Genomic DNA, 15,677 nt, shown 5'->3' on the forward strand with positions numbered 1-15,677 from the left:
ATTGAATTATTCAGCAGTGACATGTTAGGCGTGACGCTAACCACTCGACCACGGGAGCAACAATTTTGGCTGGATCTTTGAATACAAATGGCCAATACTGCTTGTTCGCGACGATCGCGACCCGAGCTATAAAACGAGCGGAGAAGAGGAGAAGAAAGGATGATGCAATCGCATGGACACATAGCATATGTAGTGCAGTGTAAGTGAAGCTTTTAGTTTTTTTCCTTCATTCAGTTTGTGATAACATCGAGAAATTAATGGTGTGTTGTAGCCGCTGAAATTTCTCTGCTGGTTCTGCTATGTGCCGCTGAAGGTTGCATCTAAAACTAATTTTTGGGTATTTATTTTTTGGTCAGCATTTGTACGACGTCGCCCGCTATGCAGTCGGCTCCCCAGACTTTAATTGCCAACATGCACGCAAAAAAAGAAAGAAAGCTTCTTTCTATTCAGAGAATGTTTTCTTTGAACGAAACCGAGGATTATTTAATCAGACTTGCAAAATGTGCATGAACGATCTATAAACTTTTACTTAGTCGCGGCAATAACACACTCTTTACAGATACACGGGCCGAAGGTTGTGCAGTCCACTGATGATTCAACAAGAGTCAAAGGTTGTAACGCTCATGACAACTCTACACGAGCTGATGATTGCGCCGGCTAGTGACCATTCTATCCTGGATTCCTCGAGGCGAGAAAGACGCACCACGCTAGATATGGGGTGCAGACTAGGGGGTCGTTGCTGATTAACGGTCAGCTGCATCCCAATAGGAAGTATCCCATATCGGGCACACGTACAGAGCACTGAAGCACTGAGCACTGAGCAACATCCAAATTATGAGAACACTTGTAATACTAACCTCGAGCCCACCGCGAGTAATTTACTAACATAATTGTAAGCAAACATTGTCAAAATATTGAACTCCCGGCCCCGTTAGGCTGACGCCATATGAGCCTTAATAAAAATAAGGTACACCGGGGCAAGTTGAAATTCGGGGTAAGTTAAAACGGAAATCATAACTTTAACTAGGAATGATGGATTGACGCGATAAAAATCTATAAAGTAAACATTATCTTTCAGCCCATCTTATGACAGCCATTATCAGAATATAGAAATGTATTAACGCAATCCGCGCCTTTGTTTACTCTTACTTGATCCGTGAAATCAAAACAAACATTTTTTGCGCGCTGACTGAATCGGTCCAAAAACACAATTTTTCTATAAAGTCATCTGTTATACCTTGTACATGCTGCAAACAGATTTCAATTTAGTGATCTAGCGATTTTTTAAGATAACTTTCAAGTTGAACTTCCAAAAAATCGTTCCAACTTGCCCCGGTGTACCTTATATATTTTGGTGCATGAACTTATAGCCTCTTAGTTCGTGCAATTTTTGAAATGCGAACTAAATTTCAAGTTCGTTTCTGTGAAAAAGTATTCTACGAAGAAATGTTTTGGGATGAATAATTTCTTTCCGTGTATGAAAAGAAACGAAACGAAAGCAATGAATACTGCGACATCGGGTGATATGTTTGTACATGATGTTCTTGAATTATAAACATCGTGTTTGTTTTCACATGTCTATGTTTATGTATCATTGTTCGTGTTGGGGATAGACACTCAACACTAGCGAGAAACATGTTTTGGGATGAATAATTTCTTTCCGTGTATGAAAAGAAACGAAACGAAAGCAATGAATACTGCGACATCGGGTGATATGTTTGTACATGATGTTCTTGAATTATAAACATCGTGTTTGTTTTCACATGTCTATGTTTATGTATCATTGTTCGTGTTGGGGATAGACACTCAACACTAGCGAGAAACATGTTCGAATTCAAACAAAAACATGGAATTTTCACATCGCGTGGACATGTGTAAGTGTTTTTCGGAAGACTGGTATTATGTGCTATAAGCTACATCTACATGTGAATCACATTCTTTGTGGAGTCCAAACATGCCTGTCATAGTGTATTACTACTTAGTGTTTCCTAATAGATGAATATAAGAACCATTGAAACACTGCTCATATAATTACTATTTTCTGTACACTGCAGTGTGATGAACAAAGAGAAGCAATTATGTTTTTCAATGTTATAATTACCCGAATTTCTGCATTTGAATCTTCAAGTAGATAATGAAACAATCAGATCAGTAGTTAAGTTTAAATAATCTTGGTTTTTAGTATGATAACTCCTCGGATTCGACATCGAATTATTCCACATACTCAGCATTTACTCATACTCATGTAAGTCACTCCTCCATCTTTATGCGATTGATCGTAATATCGGTAAATCATGTTGCTAAAATTACCAACATTGCAGATTGCCTTTACAAATTCAATTAATTGAACAAACACGAACCTGCTGTTCTTATCATATACCAGAGTATTCAGGAAAAAAGTACTCCAGATATTTCACTAAATTTCTTCCAAACCTTCTTGATTTTATCCGATAACAACTGAAACTACCGACGGAGACGTTTTGACTGTTATCGAAAATGTAAACACTAACGCAACAGACAGGTCAGGAATGAATCGAGTCATTTTTAATATCCTGTTCTAAAATAAAGAGATTTGTGGTAGTGGGATAGTGGTAGTCAAAAGAGAGAAGGTCTCAACCATAAGACGGGACGTCCAGTATTGTAACGATCCCACGATGCGATTATTCTGATTATTTTTCGGATGGTCTTGATCACATGTGAACACTTTAAAAAAAAACATTTTTTCGATGCGGCACGAAATTATGCACGATTAATATCGATTTAGTACCAACCTGAAATATATCTCAATCGTGCGTCAGAAGTGGAATTATAAGCTGCAAATGCTTTAATCTTAGCACCGAAATTCAGAAAATAAAATACTTACCTGCTCCAGACGAAAGACCAGACAACAATGAGCACTGAGGTTGGTAGAAATGAAGGATATTTCTCAATGATTGGACAATAATCAACGCCATGTGTAATATTTCGACAGTTACTGTACAGTTTAATTTATTATCATAAAAATCTCTTTCTCTCTCAGATGCTGATACTGGGATTAATCACAAAACTTAGTAGTTCATTTGTTCCTGTTTTTCCTTAAATTCTTTTGATTTCAAAGTCAGATCTATTTACAGCAGTGCGCCCGGCGACTATATAAAAACACAAATATATCTCCTCTCTTTCTCCGACACGAAAAAGGCTTGGAAAGATCAACGCTCCACATTAGAAAATTAATGTACACGAAATAAAATAATAAAAACCGCGACTCAGGTGAAAAACTAAACGTCGAAGTGCCCTATATTTACAAGTGCAAGTAGTTAGCAGCGCCACACCGTGTGCACTGTTGCTCGCAAGCTCCCTCCCATCTCCCCCTCTCCAATGTTAAGTGAGTGATGATTAGTGAGTGCAACTTTTTTTTAGTTATCTGCCTCTCGCTCTCTCTCTCTCTCTCTCTCTCTCTCCGGTGGAACCCGTTCAACGGATCAAGGGCTCAGCCAACGCCCGACAGCATCTGCTTGGTGTAGTTGGAGAACAGCAGATGTTTGGAGAAATTCAGCCGCTCCTCGGCCTTCTCGAACGCGAGCGCCGGACTCGATTCTTCGCCCTCGCTGTGGCTCCCCTCCTGGCTGCCCGGTCCCCCTCGCTGGGGGGATTCACCCTCGTGCCCGTTCGGGTTCTCCTCGTGGGTCTTCATGTGCGCCTTCAGGTTGCAGGCCAGCGCGAAGGATTTGTTGCACACCTCGCAGACGTGCGGCTTGTCACCTGGAAGGAGAGCGGAAGAAGAAGAAGATTGGAATGTGTTAGCAGCGCATTTGGCCTAGATTTGCAATTGTAATGGGCGGCGAGGTGCCCTCGCGCACTGGCAACAATAACGACATAATAAAAGCGTTATAATAAATTATCATTTGCCCGAGCGTCGGTCCGTTCGGTTGGGTTCGAAAAACGGGACGTCCCGGACGTTGCTCCTAGGATGTTCCCATGTTTACAAGTGCTAGAACATGATCCCCGATGATAACTTCAATCCATCATCCGCGTGCCACAACAGGAAGCGGGGATAGGGATCGTGACAGCAGCAGCACCAGCGCTGCTGACCATTGTGTGTCAACAATGAATGGCCCCGATGGCGGGCGATTCTCAGGTTACCACACCGCAACAGCGGCGTGTGGAAATGCGACGACGGAAATTTATGACCGATGATACGGAAAATGATGGTGATTTATAAGTGTTTTATTAATTCCCGGTGAGCCATTCTTTCGCGAGGAGCAAGCGAAGGGCTTTTTTTTGTCGCCCTGCGACATCCCGAGCAACAACGCGTCCGGGATGCATTCGACCGGTGATAGCTCAGCCCCAGAAAGTGAAGATTTTATGAACTGAAGGATGACCGCAAACATTGTTGTTTTTAAATGTTATTGGATTGGTCAATATGTTTTATCGTTCGATAAAAGCCTCGTTATTATGTTCGTAGTTTTAGTTATGAGAGATTCCATTTGAATTCTGTTTTTCTATTTTTTTTGTATTTTTTTCATTTGGCTCAAATTTTCCAGACGCTTTCTTTATGACCAAAAAAGACAATTTATATCACCGGTTTTCTATTTTGGCTCTAGCCTTTCTTTTGAGAAGCACCTAAATGAAAATAGATTGAGATTTTTTTTTAAATATAACTCAAAAACGTTTATTCCGATTGATTTTGAGTCTTCCACAATGTTTTGTTTAACTCAATTTTCTAAAAAAAAAGCATTTGATTTTCTATATATATCCAATATTAAATCGGACAATTAATGAAGTTTTTGGACAGTGCTCCAAAATGGAGAAATAATGGATAAAAAGATGATTTTTTTAAATTGTTGAAATGTTTTTGTAATTGTTTTAGACACGATTTTATGGAAGTACGCATAATTTGCAGTCAAAAATGTGTGCAACAAAATTTTGCCAACGGTTTCTGAGATACAGTTATTTTAAAATAAAATTTACTGGAAATTCTCAACTTTTGGTAGTTTTCGAATGTTCTTCGAGTCTTTTTAATCAAGAGGTAAATTTTCCTAAGAGACGTTTTACTGCAATACATCAATTAATTAGGTGATGTGGTTAATTTTTATAGTATAACTAGCTAACCCGGCAAACTTCGTCCCGCCCATTTACTTGATTAATTCTCGAGTAATGCAGAAATTTGTGTTTTATTTGTATGGCAGCCACCCCTAAGAGAGGGGGGAGGGGTATCTAACCACCATAGAAACATTCATTGCACCCTAAAGTTTCCATATGCCTAATTTGGTTTAATTTGCTTGATTAATTCTCGGGTAATGCAAAAATTTGTGTTTCATTTGTACGGCAGCCCCCTCTAAGAGAGGGGGAAGGAGTATCTTAACACCATAGAAACATTTATTGCATCCTAAAACCTCCACATGCCAAATTTGGTTTCATTTGCTTGATTAATTCTCGAGTAATGCAGAAATTTGTGTTTCATTTGTATGGCAGCCCCCCCTTTAAGTGGGGGAAGGACTGTCTAATCATCATAGAAACATTTATTGCACCCTAAAACTTTCACATGCCAACTTTGGTTTCGTTTGATTGATTAATTTCCGAGTAATGCAAAAAATTGTGTTTCATTTGTATGGCAGCCCCCCCTTAGAGAGGGGGAAGGAGTATCTTATCACCATAGAAACATTTATTGCATCCTAAAACCTCCACATGCCAAATTTGGTTTCATTTGCTTGATTAATTCTCGAGTAATGCAGAAATTTGTGTTTCATTTGTATGGCAGCCCCCCCTTTGAGTGGGGGAAGGACTGTCTAACCATCATAGAAACATTTATTGCACCCTAAAACTTTCACATGCCAACTTTGGTTTCGTTTGCTTGGTTAATTTCCGAGTAATGCAAAAATTTGTGTTTCATTTGTATGGCAGCCCCCCCTTAGAGAGGGGGGAGGGGTCTCAAAATATCACGAAAACCTTCCCCGGCCCCAAAAACCCCTACATACCAATTTTCATGTCGATCGGTTCAGTAGTTTCCGAGTCTATAAGAATCAGACAGACAGACAGACATCACTCCATTTTTATATATATAGATTTAAAAGTATAAACGCATCAATCCTGAGGATAATTTTTTAAATCTGTTGATCCGTTCCCGCGTTAAATCGTGTCATACGGACACCAAATTATTTTTATTTATTTAAGATATATGCATATTCTACCTGATAATCTACAATTATATTCAAAATAACAAAACTTGAATTTTAGTGTCAATTCCATTTGAAGAAATTAACTCTTTTTTATCGATCTCACTTTCTCACTGCAGTATATATGTGTAGCTAATTTTACCGATTTTTTCTTTTTATTTTGAATATTTTAATTTGGATGGAGACAAACACAATAATATATAGACGATTCAAATCTGATCAGCCATTCTCCTTATTTTATATATAAGATATTAATTCTTTTTTTTTTCGAAAAGAATTGTCTCAGAAATTAATGTTTTGATGTTTGAATTGTTTTGGATGTTGCAGTACATAACAAATATTAGATATTGCAAAGTGCATTAATACGAAAAAAAAGGCGGACAAATATATTCAATGTTCATAAAATAATAAAATCACGAATAAAAGGCAATCAATTTGTGAAATATATTTAAAACGATTTGATATATAGAAACATGTTCAGATCGAAAATAATAACTTGATGATGAGGGGAGCAATTCTGGTTAACAAAACCCGAAAAACATTCGAAACCGAAAATTTTTTTTGACCTTTAATAACTTTATTTCTGTTACAAATTTTATGTTAAAATCACTGTGTCGAAAAAACGGTAACATTTAGCAAATTTTTTCTTTGCACCTATTTGGCTGCAAAAAGTTCGAACTTTCATAAAACCGTATATAAAACCAAATACAAGAAACATTCTAATAAATTTTTAAAAATTCAACTCTATCAAAAAATAATATTTTTTGTCTATTATTTCTCCATTTAGGCGCACTGTTCAACAAATTTCATTAGTAGTCCGCTGCAATGTTTGATATTCATTAAAAGAAATATCAAAAACTCCTTTTTTGAGAAAACTAAACTTGAAGCGTTATTTTCAAAATACAGTGACGTCTCAATTATATCACGCGAAAAAATTTTTACAGATATTTTTTTAACCAAAAATTTTTTTTCTCCAATAATTACGATTCATTTTTTTTTTCGTGCAATGCGCAAAATTTATAGAAAAACATTTATTACATTATTTTTATTCAACAGAATATAACAAAACTATTGTTGCAGCGTTTTTCCCATAGAAATTTCCAGTATTTTTGAAAAGCCAAACTGAGACTAAAATTATAACTCGAAAACTATAATACCTACAAAATTCTGGTCAAAAGATGAAATTAAATTAAAATCACTTTTACAGGGAAAAAGTTTTTCTAACGATTTCTTTCCATGATTTCCAATCCTAATTTTGTTTATACATTTTGTTTAAACAGCGATGTAGTATATTCGACATAGTTTTAGATGTTATCGGAACATGAACTTTTGTCGAAGACGTTAACTTTCTATCTTCTATAGTTTCTGGAATATAAGGCATTTTTGTATGGAGACTTCTGAAAAAATAATATTTTATTCGTTACATTTTTGTGTGTAAATCTTCGCGTTTGACATGTTCTTGACATGTTCCTAAATAGAAAAAAGTTAGCAGAGCATGTAAATTGCAATAATTTATGTATGAAAATGTTACAAATTAAACATATTTTTTTAAGAACATAATATTTCAAAGAAAAACATGAAAAAGTTGTCATTCTAAAAAGTTTTTTCCTGTAAAATTGCCCATCTTCCGATATATGGGTAACTTGTTGGTAATTATATGGACGATTTATATCAATTTTTTTAGAATTTAAAAAAATGAGAAGTATATTTTTTTGAATGATTTTTTTTCTAAAATTTATTTGATTTTTTTAATAAAAGCATAAATAATTTTCTTTATTTCATTTTATGACTTTTGTAGGTCTGAGAGATTTTTTTGTGAGAAATTATGAGTTTTTTTTTCATTTTTTTCGAAAAATCCTAATTTCAAAACTATATGATCTACAAAATATTGGTTAAAGAATGAAATATAAATAATAGCAAACAATTTTTCGAAAAAAAAATATTGGGTTATGAATTTTTGTAAGAAATCAAGAAAGAAATTATGGGCCTTTTCAAAAAGTAGTCAAATTTTTTTTTTTGAAGATTTCAAGTATGCAAAGAGGACGAATCATTGAGGGTTCTTCGGTTAAATGTTATTATGAAAGTTATCCGGTTTCTGTCAGCTTTGATTTCTTGTGACACGGTTGAGTTAATGCGGTTCATTTTGCGTTTGGTATAAAACAGGAAGCTTGTGCGTGACCTGAAAATGATTGTTGTCTTTATAATTCATTTTCTGTTTTACGTTTGTATACAGCGCGTTCTTCAGTGTGTTCAGTCAAGTAATTTTCGGCCTATAATTGGTCACTTCCTATAAAATTCAAATAGTTGGACACCGCTGAAAACAAGCCTCATTATTCAAATTTACTACCGATTTTTCCGTCTCACACTTTTGTTCATTAGTTTGTCTCGATTAATCGCTATACAGAAAAAAAATTCATAAAAGATATCGAAAAAAAGTATCTATTAATAGAACAAAACTAACTCACATAATGAAAATATTATGAGGCGCTTCCAAAAGAAATATGTGATTTACGCTACAAATTCCACAATAAGAAAATTTTCCGTGAACACAAGAATGCTTAAAACATTTTTTATCTTCTTAAATCTCATGTTTTGTCCAAAAATAACAAATCGAACTTTTCATATTACAGCGCGGACTCGATTATATACAGTCCGATTTCTTTTCACTGTATATAATCGAGTAAAAAAAACATTTTTCTTATTTGTTTTTTTTCATGCATGTATTTTTTTGTTCATTGAAATTAGAAGAAGAATTTAATTTTTGATTCATACCCTCAAAGTCAGAAAACATCTTTATCACATGAAGAAAATATTTTTTCCAGAATCTTTCAAGTGGTGATAGATGATCATATTTGATGGAAAAACTCCTTCTACGCATATGTTCGAATTTCAACAATGACAGAGTTATAGAACTTTTTGTTTGTTTCGAACTCTGTTGCCTCAAACTGACTCTACATTAAAAAGTACGTTGCGTAAGCCAATTCTGCTGCTTTCATTTGAAAGATAAGAAAATTTAGTACAGGATATAGTAGTGAAACATCTAAATTAGTGTATTTAAATAACATTTTGGAAGTGAAAAATTTAAAAGTTACTAATTTTTAATGCTTGATTATTAATGTTATCGAAAAAAATCATATTGAACTTGATTCTTCTATCAATCAAATTAAAGCTCTCAAACCACTCTACAATTCGTTCTTTGACGCCCACCTTCTATCTTTCTTAATTTCGCTGCAATATCGATATAAACATTTCCTGGTGAAAATTCAAACAAAACCTTCAAAAATCGCGATGTTTACCCCACTCTACTTATAATAGCCACTTAATTTTCACCTTAACGTTAAAAGGTTACATTTTTTCTTGAAATAAGGCATATTTGAACTATAAAAAAAAATGTTTTTTTTTTGAGACTGTATATAATCGGGTCCAAAATTGTATATAATCGAATCACATAACACATAATCGAATCTGTATATAATCGAGTCCGACCTGTATTTCTCATTTTCCGACAAACGTAACAAAAGCGAAACATTTTCTGTGATCAATTCAAGATATCACATAAGACGTTAATGTAAAATAAAAATAAAATATTTTTTCCACATAGCCCCAATAATAATCTAAAACATTGCGGAAGACACCAAATCAATCGGATCAACCGTTTCTGAGTTATATTTTTTTGATCATTTCTAAGCAATCTTTGTTTAGATCTAGAGACAAAATGGCGATAAAAAAAATACAAAATCGTCATTTGCGGTGAAGCGACTCTTTTACAAAAAAAAAAATAAATAAAAGGAATTACTTTTCAAATGAACAAAATGAATAAAATTTATGAAAATAATCGTCATTTGCGGTGAAACAGCTCTTTTACAACAAAAAAAAAAAAGAATCACTTTTCGAATGAACAGAATAAACAAAATGAACAAAATTGTCATTTGCGGTGAAACGACTCTTTCACAAAAAAGGAATCACTTTTCGAATGAACAAAATTTATGAAAAAAAAAAACATCATTTGCGGCTCTTTTGCAAAAAAAAATCACTTTTCGAATGAATAAAATGAACAAAATTTATTTAAAAAATCGGTATTTTAGGTGGAACGGCTAGAAAAAAAGGAATCACTTTTCGAATATACAAGTGTTATGTTTTAATGCTACTGTCCACACACTCATGTACCAAGTTCTGTTAGCTTTGTTTGAGAGAATCATTTCAGTCATGGCTGAAATACTTCAATAGTTACAATGCATTGAACGATTCCAAAAATAGAATGGAGCCCAGATTCAGTTGCCATCAGATCCGCCACCTCATGGCGAGATCAAGATCGCACCAAGGCTTCCCATATTGAACCGTGATGTGCCATCTTTTGGTACACACGATGATAGGCTTCTGGCAGCGGGCGGTAAATTGCTACTGACTTTTTCTGTGGCTCACCTCGTGCGCGAAACTGCACTGTCATAATCAACACGCTTCATTCACTTGATTCACTCCTAGAATTGCAGCTATCATCTATCTTGCACTGGCCAGGGGCATTCGAAAACGCTTCTGGATTTACCTTCGGATGCCCCACCACCCACGTGGAAAAGACGGGAATCATCATCGATGATGAATCACGCCTCAGCATGCGATAGTCGTGCGAGATTGGAAAATAAACCGTAAAATTCATCCCGAAAAAAGAAACGATCATCCTCTGAAAGCAAAAGCCTCAACGCCGAGATCGATCGCTGGCCCACGAACACCTTTCGCGGTATTTACAATAAAATGTGATGATGATAGTAATAATAGCCGATACTTTCAATTGGCCGTGACTTTAGAGATTTGCTTTTTCCTCAGTTCATTTCATCTTCGCTCCGTTCGACTGTGTGCAATTCAACTATTTGAAATTGATCGGAAATGGCTTTCATTATTCCGCGCTTTGAAGAGAGCCCTGGGATCAACTCGTGCGGTCTCGTGCGAACCATGGCGCGAACTCGGCTCGAACTATGGATAATCGATCCTGTACGGTTCAATTTTCCGCTCCATTAGGGCCCCCAAAATTTGTTATTGAATCTCCGAGTCGCATTCCGGATTTGCTTCGCGCAAGAGACCCATCAAACTTCAGGCTTCCACACAAAAGATCGATCACACAAAGATGGAACCTCTTTCCCACGACACAATCTGCCGCAACCCATTTAAAATCGAAGCGCAGATTTATTCCTACTTCCTCAATTAACGATGGCATAAAAATTGGAAACACTTATCATATTCTCATGGCAGTAAAAGTATTTCCCAACGTATTCATCTGCGTTTGTCTGATTCCTTTTTTTTTTAACTTTCCTCCCTCTGTTTTCAGACAACAGGAGGACAATCGAAAAACAAAACAAAAAAAGACCCCTCAAAGGAGGCAGATCAAACGGGCACGATAAATTCAGAAAACCACTTGACTCGAAGAGACAGGAGTCAGGTATCCTTTTCATTTCGCCTCTCGGTTTGTGGTCTCTCCCCCTCTTTTCTGTGGCTCAACAACACAGGCCACAGGTTGCATATGCCCTCGTCCTCTGTCTCGTTCTCAATAAATTGGTTTATTGGTTTTGTATTTCTGTATCGTATCGACTGGCGGCTCGCTTTCTCTCCCTTCTCTATCTCTATTCCGTATATAAATTATCCAAACGGACCTTATCGAAAGCCAAATGTTCGTTTACACGCAATATTTTTCCCCGCGCTCAAAAAGAACAAATGAAAGGCAGTGCGCAACATGTGCAACATGTCCTTCAAAGAAGAAGCCTCCTGACGGGGACGCTTCTCAATCCTAATTGGAAGGAGAACCCCGCTGGAAACAGGTGATCCGTTTTGGCCCTCGCCAACGGAACATAAAAATTTTCCCCCTAATATTTTTCATTCAAAATTGACCACGCTCGAGACAAAGATAGGCAACAGCAACGGCAACGAAGAAGAAAAAAAGGCGCGAAACGGAAATGTAACGATTTTCCATCGTTACATCGTGTGTGTAACAAAAAGAGAAACTTACTTACCGGTGTGCAGGAAGAGGTGATTTTTCAGGTTGGTCTGTTTGGAGAAGCCTCGGGAGCAGATGTGACACTTGAAGGGCCACGAACCGTTGTGGACATACATGTGGGACTTGAGATCGCCCGGCGTCGGGAAGGACTTCGAGCAGAGGCTGCACTTGTGGGGTTTGTCCTGTGTGTGTTTTTTTTTTTGTGGTGGGAGAAAAATGAAAGAGATTCGTTAGTGATGATTTTTTATTTGTACATTGAAATATATAAGGAAAAATTATGTATCGTGAAACTATGGAAACTGTTGATTGTCATTTCATTTAAGCGCGATGATTTTCACATCTCTACCCTTCTCATCATCCCAAGTACTTATTGAAATAACGGAAACGATTTTTATATTTTATATTTTTAATGTTTTTTTTAATATTTTTTAATGATTTTCGCAATAGTCTACTGTTGGGTTAAGACTTCAAAAATTTTATTTCATTAATGTCATTTTTGGAAAGTTGAGTTTTGTTTACATATCATAACATTCTTTCCGAAAAGTATACAGTGTAAAGTGTTTTGAGATATATTTTTCCTGATCGCTATTTTTTCGCCGATTTTTCCAGTCTTAGAAAATTGTCACGTTTTGAATTACAAGATCAATTTTTGATTGTTTTACAGCAAATGAAACGTATGTATATGGAAATTACGCTGTCGACACCAAAGAGAGCCAAATAATAACAAACGGATTTGAACGTGTTGACTGACATAGATTAATAAAGTGAAAAAGTGTAGCTTTAGTTAGGCTTGGGTTTGTACAGCTGTCTGGACTCATAACATTGGAAAACTACTAGCGGGAATCCAATGGAACAGGATCTCCCTTGTAAGTTCTCAACTAACACTGGTGAAGATATTAGATTCAATCCCGAAAAAACTAAGGGTTCTTCGGAACTTTGCGTTCTCCCAAACAATTTTGTATAGGAAAGCAGTTATTGAACCAAATATACCATCATATTACAACAATTATCATTGTTTTTCTTCTATAGCAGCAGAGAAGAGAAGAGGAACTTGAAAGAAAAAAGCGACAATGATTCGTGGTAAGAAAATGTGTGGTAAGAAACAGTGAAAAAATTGACAGATGGTGTGGAAGTTATAACTTGTTGTAGATTTTATGTCTCCGCTTTTTCGTTCTCCACCATCCATTTTCATTTTTATCACATACTGTTACGAGCAGATCAATTGAATCTTGGTCCCTACGTCAGTTGATAGCTCGAATGAAGGAGCGGCTATTCAATCGAATCAAAAGGCGATTCATCAGAAAGATGAGATTCCATTTGATATGTCGATCCTTGAAATAAGCTCAATGGTTTGAAAGTTAAGAAATAAAATTAATGATTTCTTTTTTTTCAATCAACAATTCAAATGAAATCTTATTCTTCTATGAATCAGCTTCAATATGTCATTCAACAAACTCAGAAATTTAGGACCATAGAAAAACTTTAATCATAAAACCAAGAAAATTTGGGACTTAATTTTCCACAATTCGTTCTTTCACAACAAATTTCTATCTAGTCGTAATTTTAAACCTCTCAAATTGAATGCCAAAATGATAGGTTAAAGAACGAAAGTCAAGAATTTTTTTTTTTGAGATTCAATGTTTTTTTTTTTGAAATTCAAACGAAGAGATCTCATATGTCCAAATTATAAGGATAAATAGTGAAATTTATACTGTATTTATGGAAGACTAAAGCAGAAGTTTATGTGTTTTGATCATTTTTATGTATTAAATATTGGGGGGTTTTCCTAACCACATTAGAGACCTGTTCGCTTACTAAGCGATCGATCGTGAGTACAAAACTCAGGTCCCTCAATTGACCATCTTTGTGTTTCATTGGAGATCGATTCACGATCGGAGGCCTGACCCCTCTCTACATTCACACACGCTCTGTTACTTGCAGCAAGGAACATCAGGATGTTTGTGTTATTAATAACACAACAATCAAATCAACCGTTTTTGCTGTCTTACGGAACTGAACAGTGGAACAGAAGGAATACTCTTCGCTACATGTTACAGCTCATGAGCCTAAATGAAATGGGATTGAAATGTATGGAATATCAATCAGATAGTGACTAAGTTAATCTCCTGCAATACCGCTCATAATATGAACAAAACAAAGAAAAAAATCGATCTGTGATTATTTTTATGATTTGCAATGAAATACCGGCGTATAATACGTAGTCCTAATTCTTACTAAACCTTTGCACATTAAAATTTTCTAATATTTCCACCAAAACTCATCAGTATAATATGAAACTTTCAAAAGTTTTCAAGAGTTTTCTCCACTTGCAAAAAAAACGTGTTACACTCATTACATCGAACACATATTTGATACGAAAAAGCTAATTTTCAATCATAATTTTTTGTATTAAGAATATTTTTAATCCCCCTGCAAATTTATTATCTTGATGCATCAAAGTTCGGACACTTAAGCGCTTACAATGATAACGAATTCCACAAAATCATGTTATGATTGTTTAAAATTTGTAAATTTATTTATTGCGCGTCTCGATTTGCAATCCGGACACTTTTTTATTCATGATTTCCTTTGTTTCCGGACACATTATTATTCTATTGCAATTTTAAACCAAATCTCAATAATGAACAAAAGTAATGTATTTTATACAGCAAACGTTGTTCCGCCATATAAATTATTTCTGGTGAATACTTTGTTGTTGAATAAAAAATAACTGATGCATTGTAAGTGTGCGATGAAGCGGACGCAGTGCCATTTGTCATTTTTGTGAATATTGTGATATAAAATGTATCGAAGAGTAATCAGAGATATTTTTTTCGTGAAAAAAAATTAAATCTGATTGATTTTTTGGTCTGTTTATTGATGTTCTGTTAAGTCGCTTTCACACATTTTTTTTATTGCTGCTGTCCATTTTTTCTTGAATTGCCCTATGCTTTGCATTTGACTGTAACATTCTTCTTGAGAATCCCTTTCACAATTGCCAGTCAGTTGTCCGGAACTGTGGGAAGTTCAGTGGATTGATATATTTTTCTTGGCGAATTGGATATTGCCACGTGAAAAACCCGGACAAACTAAGAATTCACGTAGTGTGCAGATGCTAATTCTGGCCAAAAATGAGCAGAGATTGTATTCTTCTTATAGATTGATTTACTTTCCATGAAGAAAATAGACCACCCTCTGAAAAAAAAATTCGAGTGATTATTACAGAGTGAGGAAAAATCGTACTTGACAGATGCTAAAATGAGCATACCTGTGTTAATGTAAACCTTGAATCGTTACGACAAACGTTAACAACTTCGTTTGAAACTGTTCGCGTATGGGGTCACAATGAGGCCAATCCGCTGTATATTACTATAGTCGGGCTTCACGAGCAAGAAACACGTCCAGTATGTATCACTTGGATATTGAAAATGTCGGCATAAACAGTTCTTGGTGCTATAAAAGGATACAATGAACATGGAAACTTTGAGGATAGTTCAAAAAGAGGCAGAGAGAGAACTGCGAGGACTAGGAAGTCAGTC

At 35.6% G+C, this 15,677-nt stretch overlaps 1 protein-coding gene across 2 annotated transcripts in view; it reads right to left on the bottom strand.

Moving 5' to 3' along the window:
* Window positions 1-2,957: 2,957 nt before the first annotated feature.
* The window catches only part of LOC129779881 (zinc finger protein 79-like), a 43,979-nt gene continuing 31,259 nt past the window's right edge, over window positions 2,958-15,677 (bottom strand). The window contains exons 4-5 of one of the 2 annotated variants that reach the window (XM_055787626.1): window positions 12,155-12,320; window positions 2,958-3,741 (exon numbers count right to left, since the gene is read on the bottom strand). In XM_055787626.1, coding sequence (XP_055643601.1) covers window positions 3,470-3,741; window positions 12,155-12,320 — 438 coding nt within the window. In that variant the 3' untranslated portion in view covers window positions 2,958-3,469. Of the gene's footprint in view, window positions 3,742-12,150; window positions 12,321-15,677 lie in introns of both variants that reach the window. The other variant, XM_055787627.1, reaches the window with a different exon arrangement.

This window comes from Toxorhynchites rutilus, chromosome 3 (assembly GCF_029784135.1).
Source record: "Toxorhynchites rutilus septentrionalis strain SRP chromosome 3, ASM2978413v1, whole genome shotgun sequence".
NCBI lineage: Eukaryota > Metazoa > Arthropoda > Insecta > Diptera > Culicidae > Toxorhynchites > Toxorhynchites rutilus.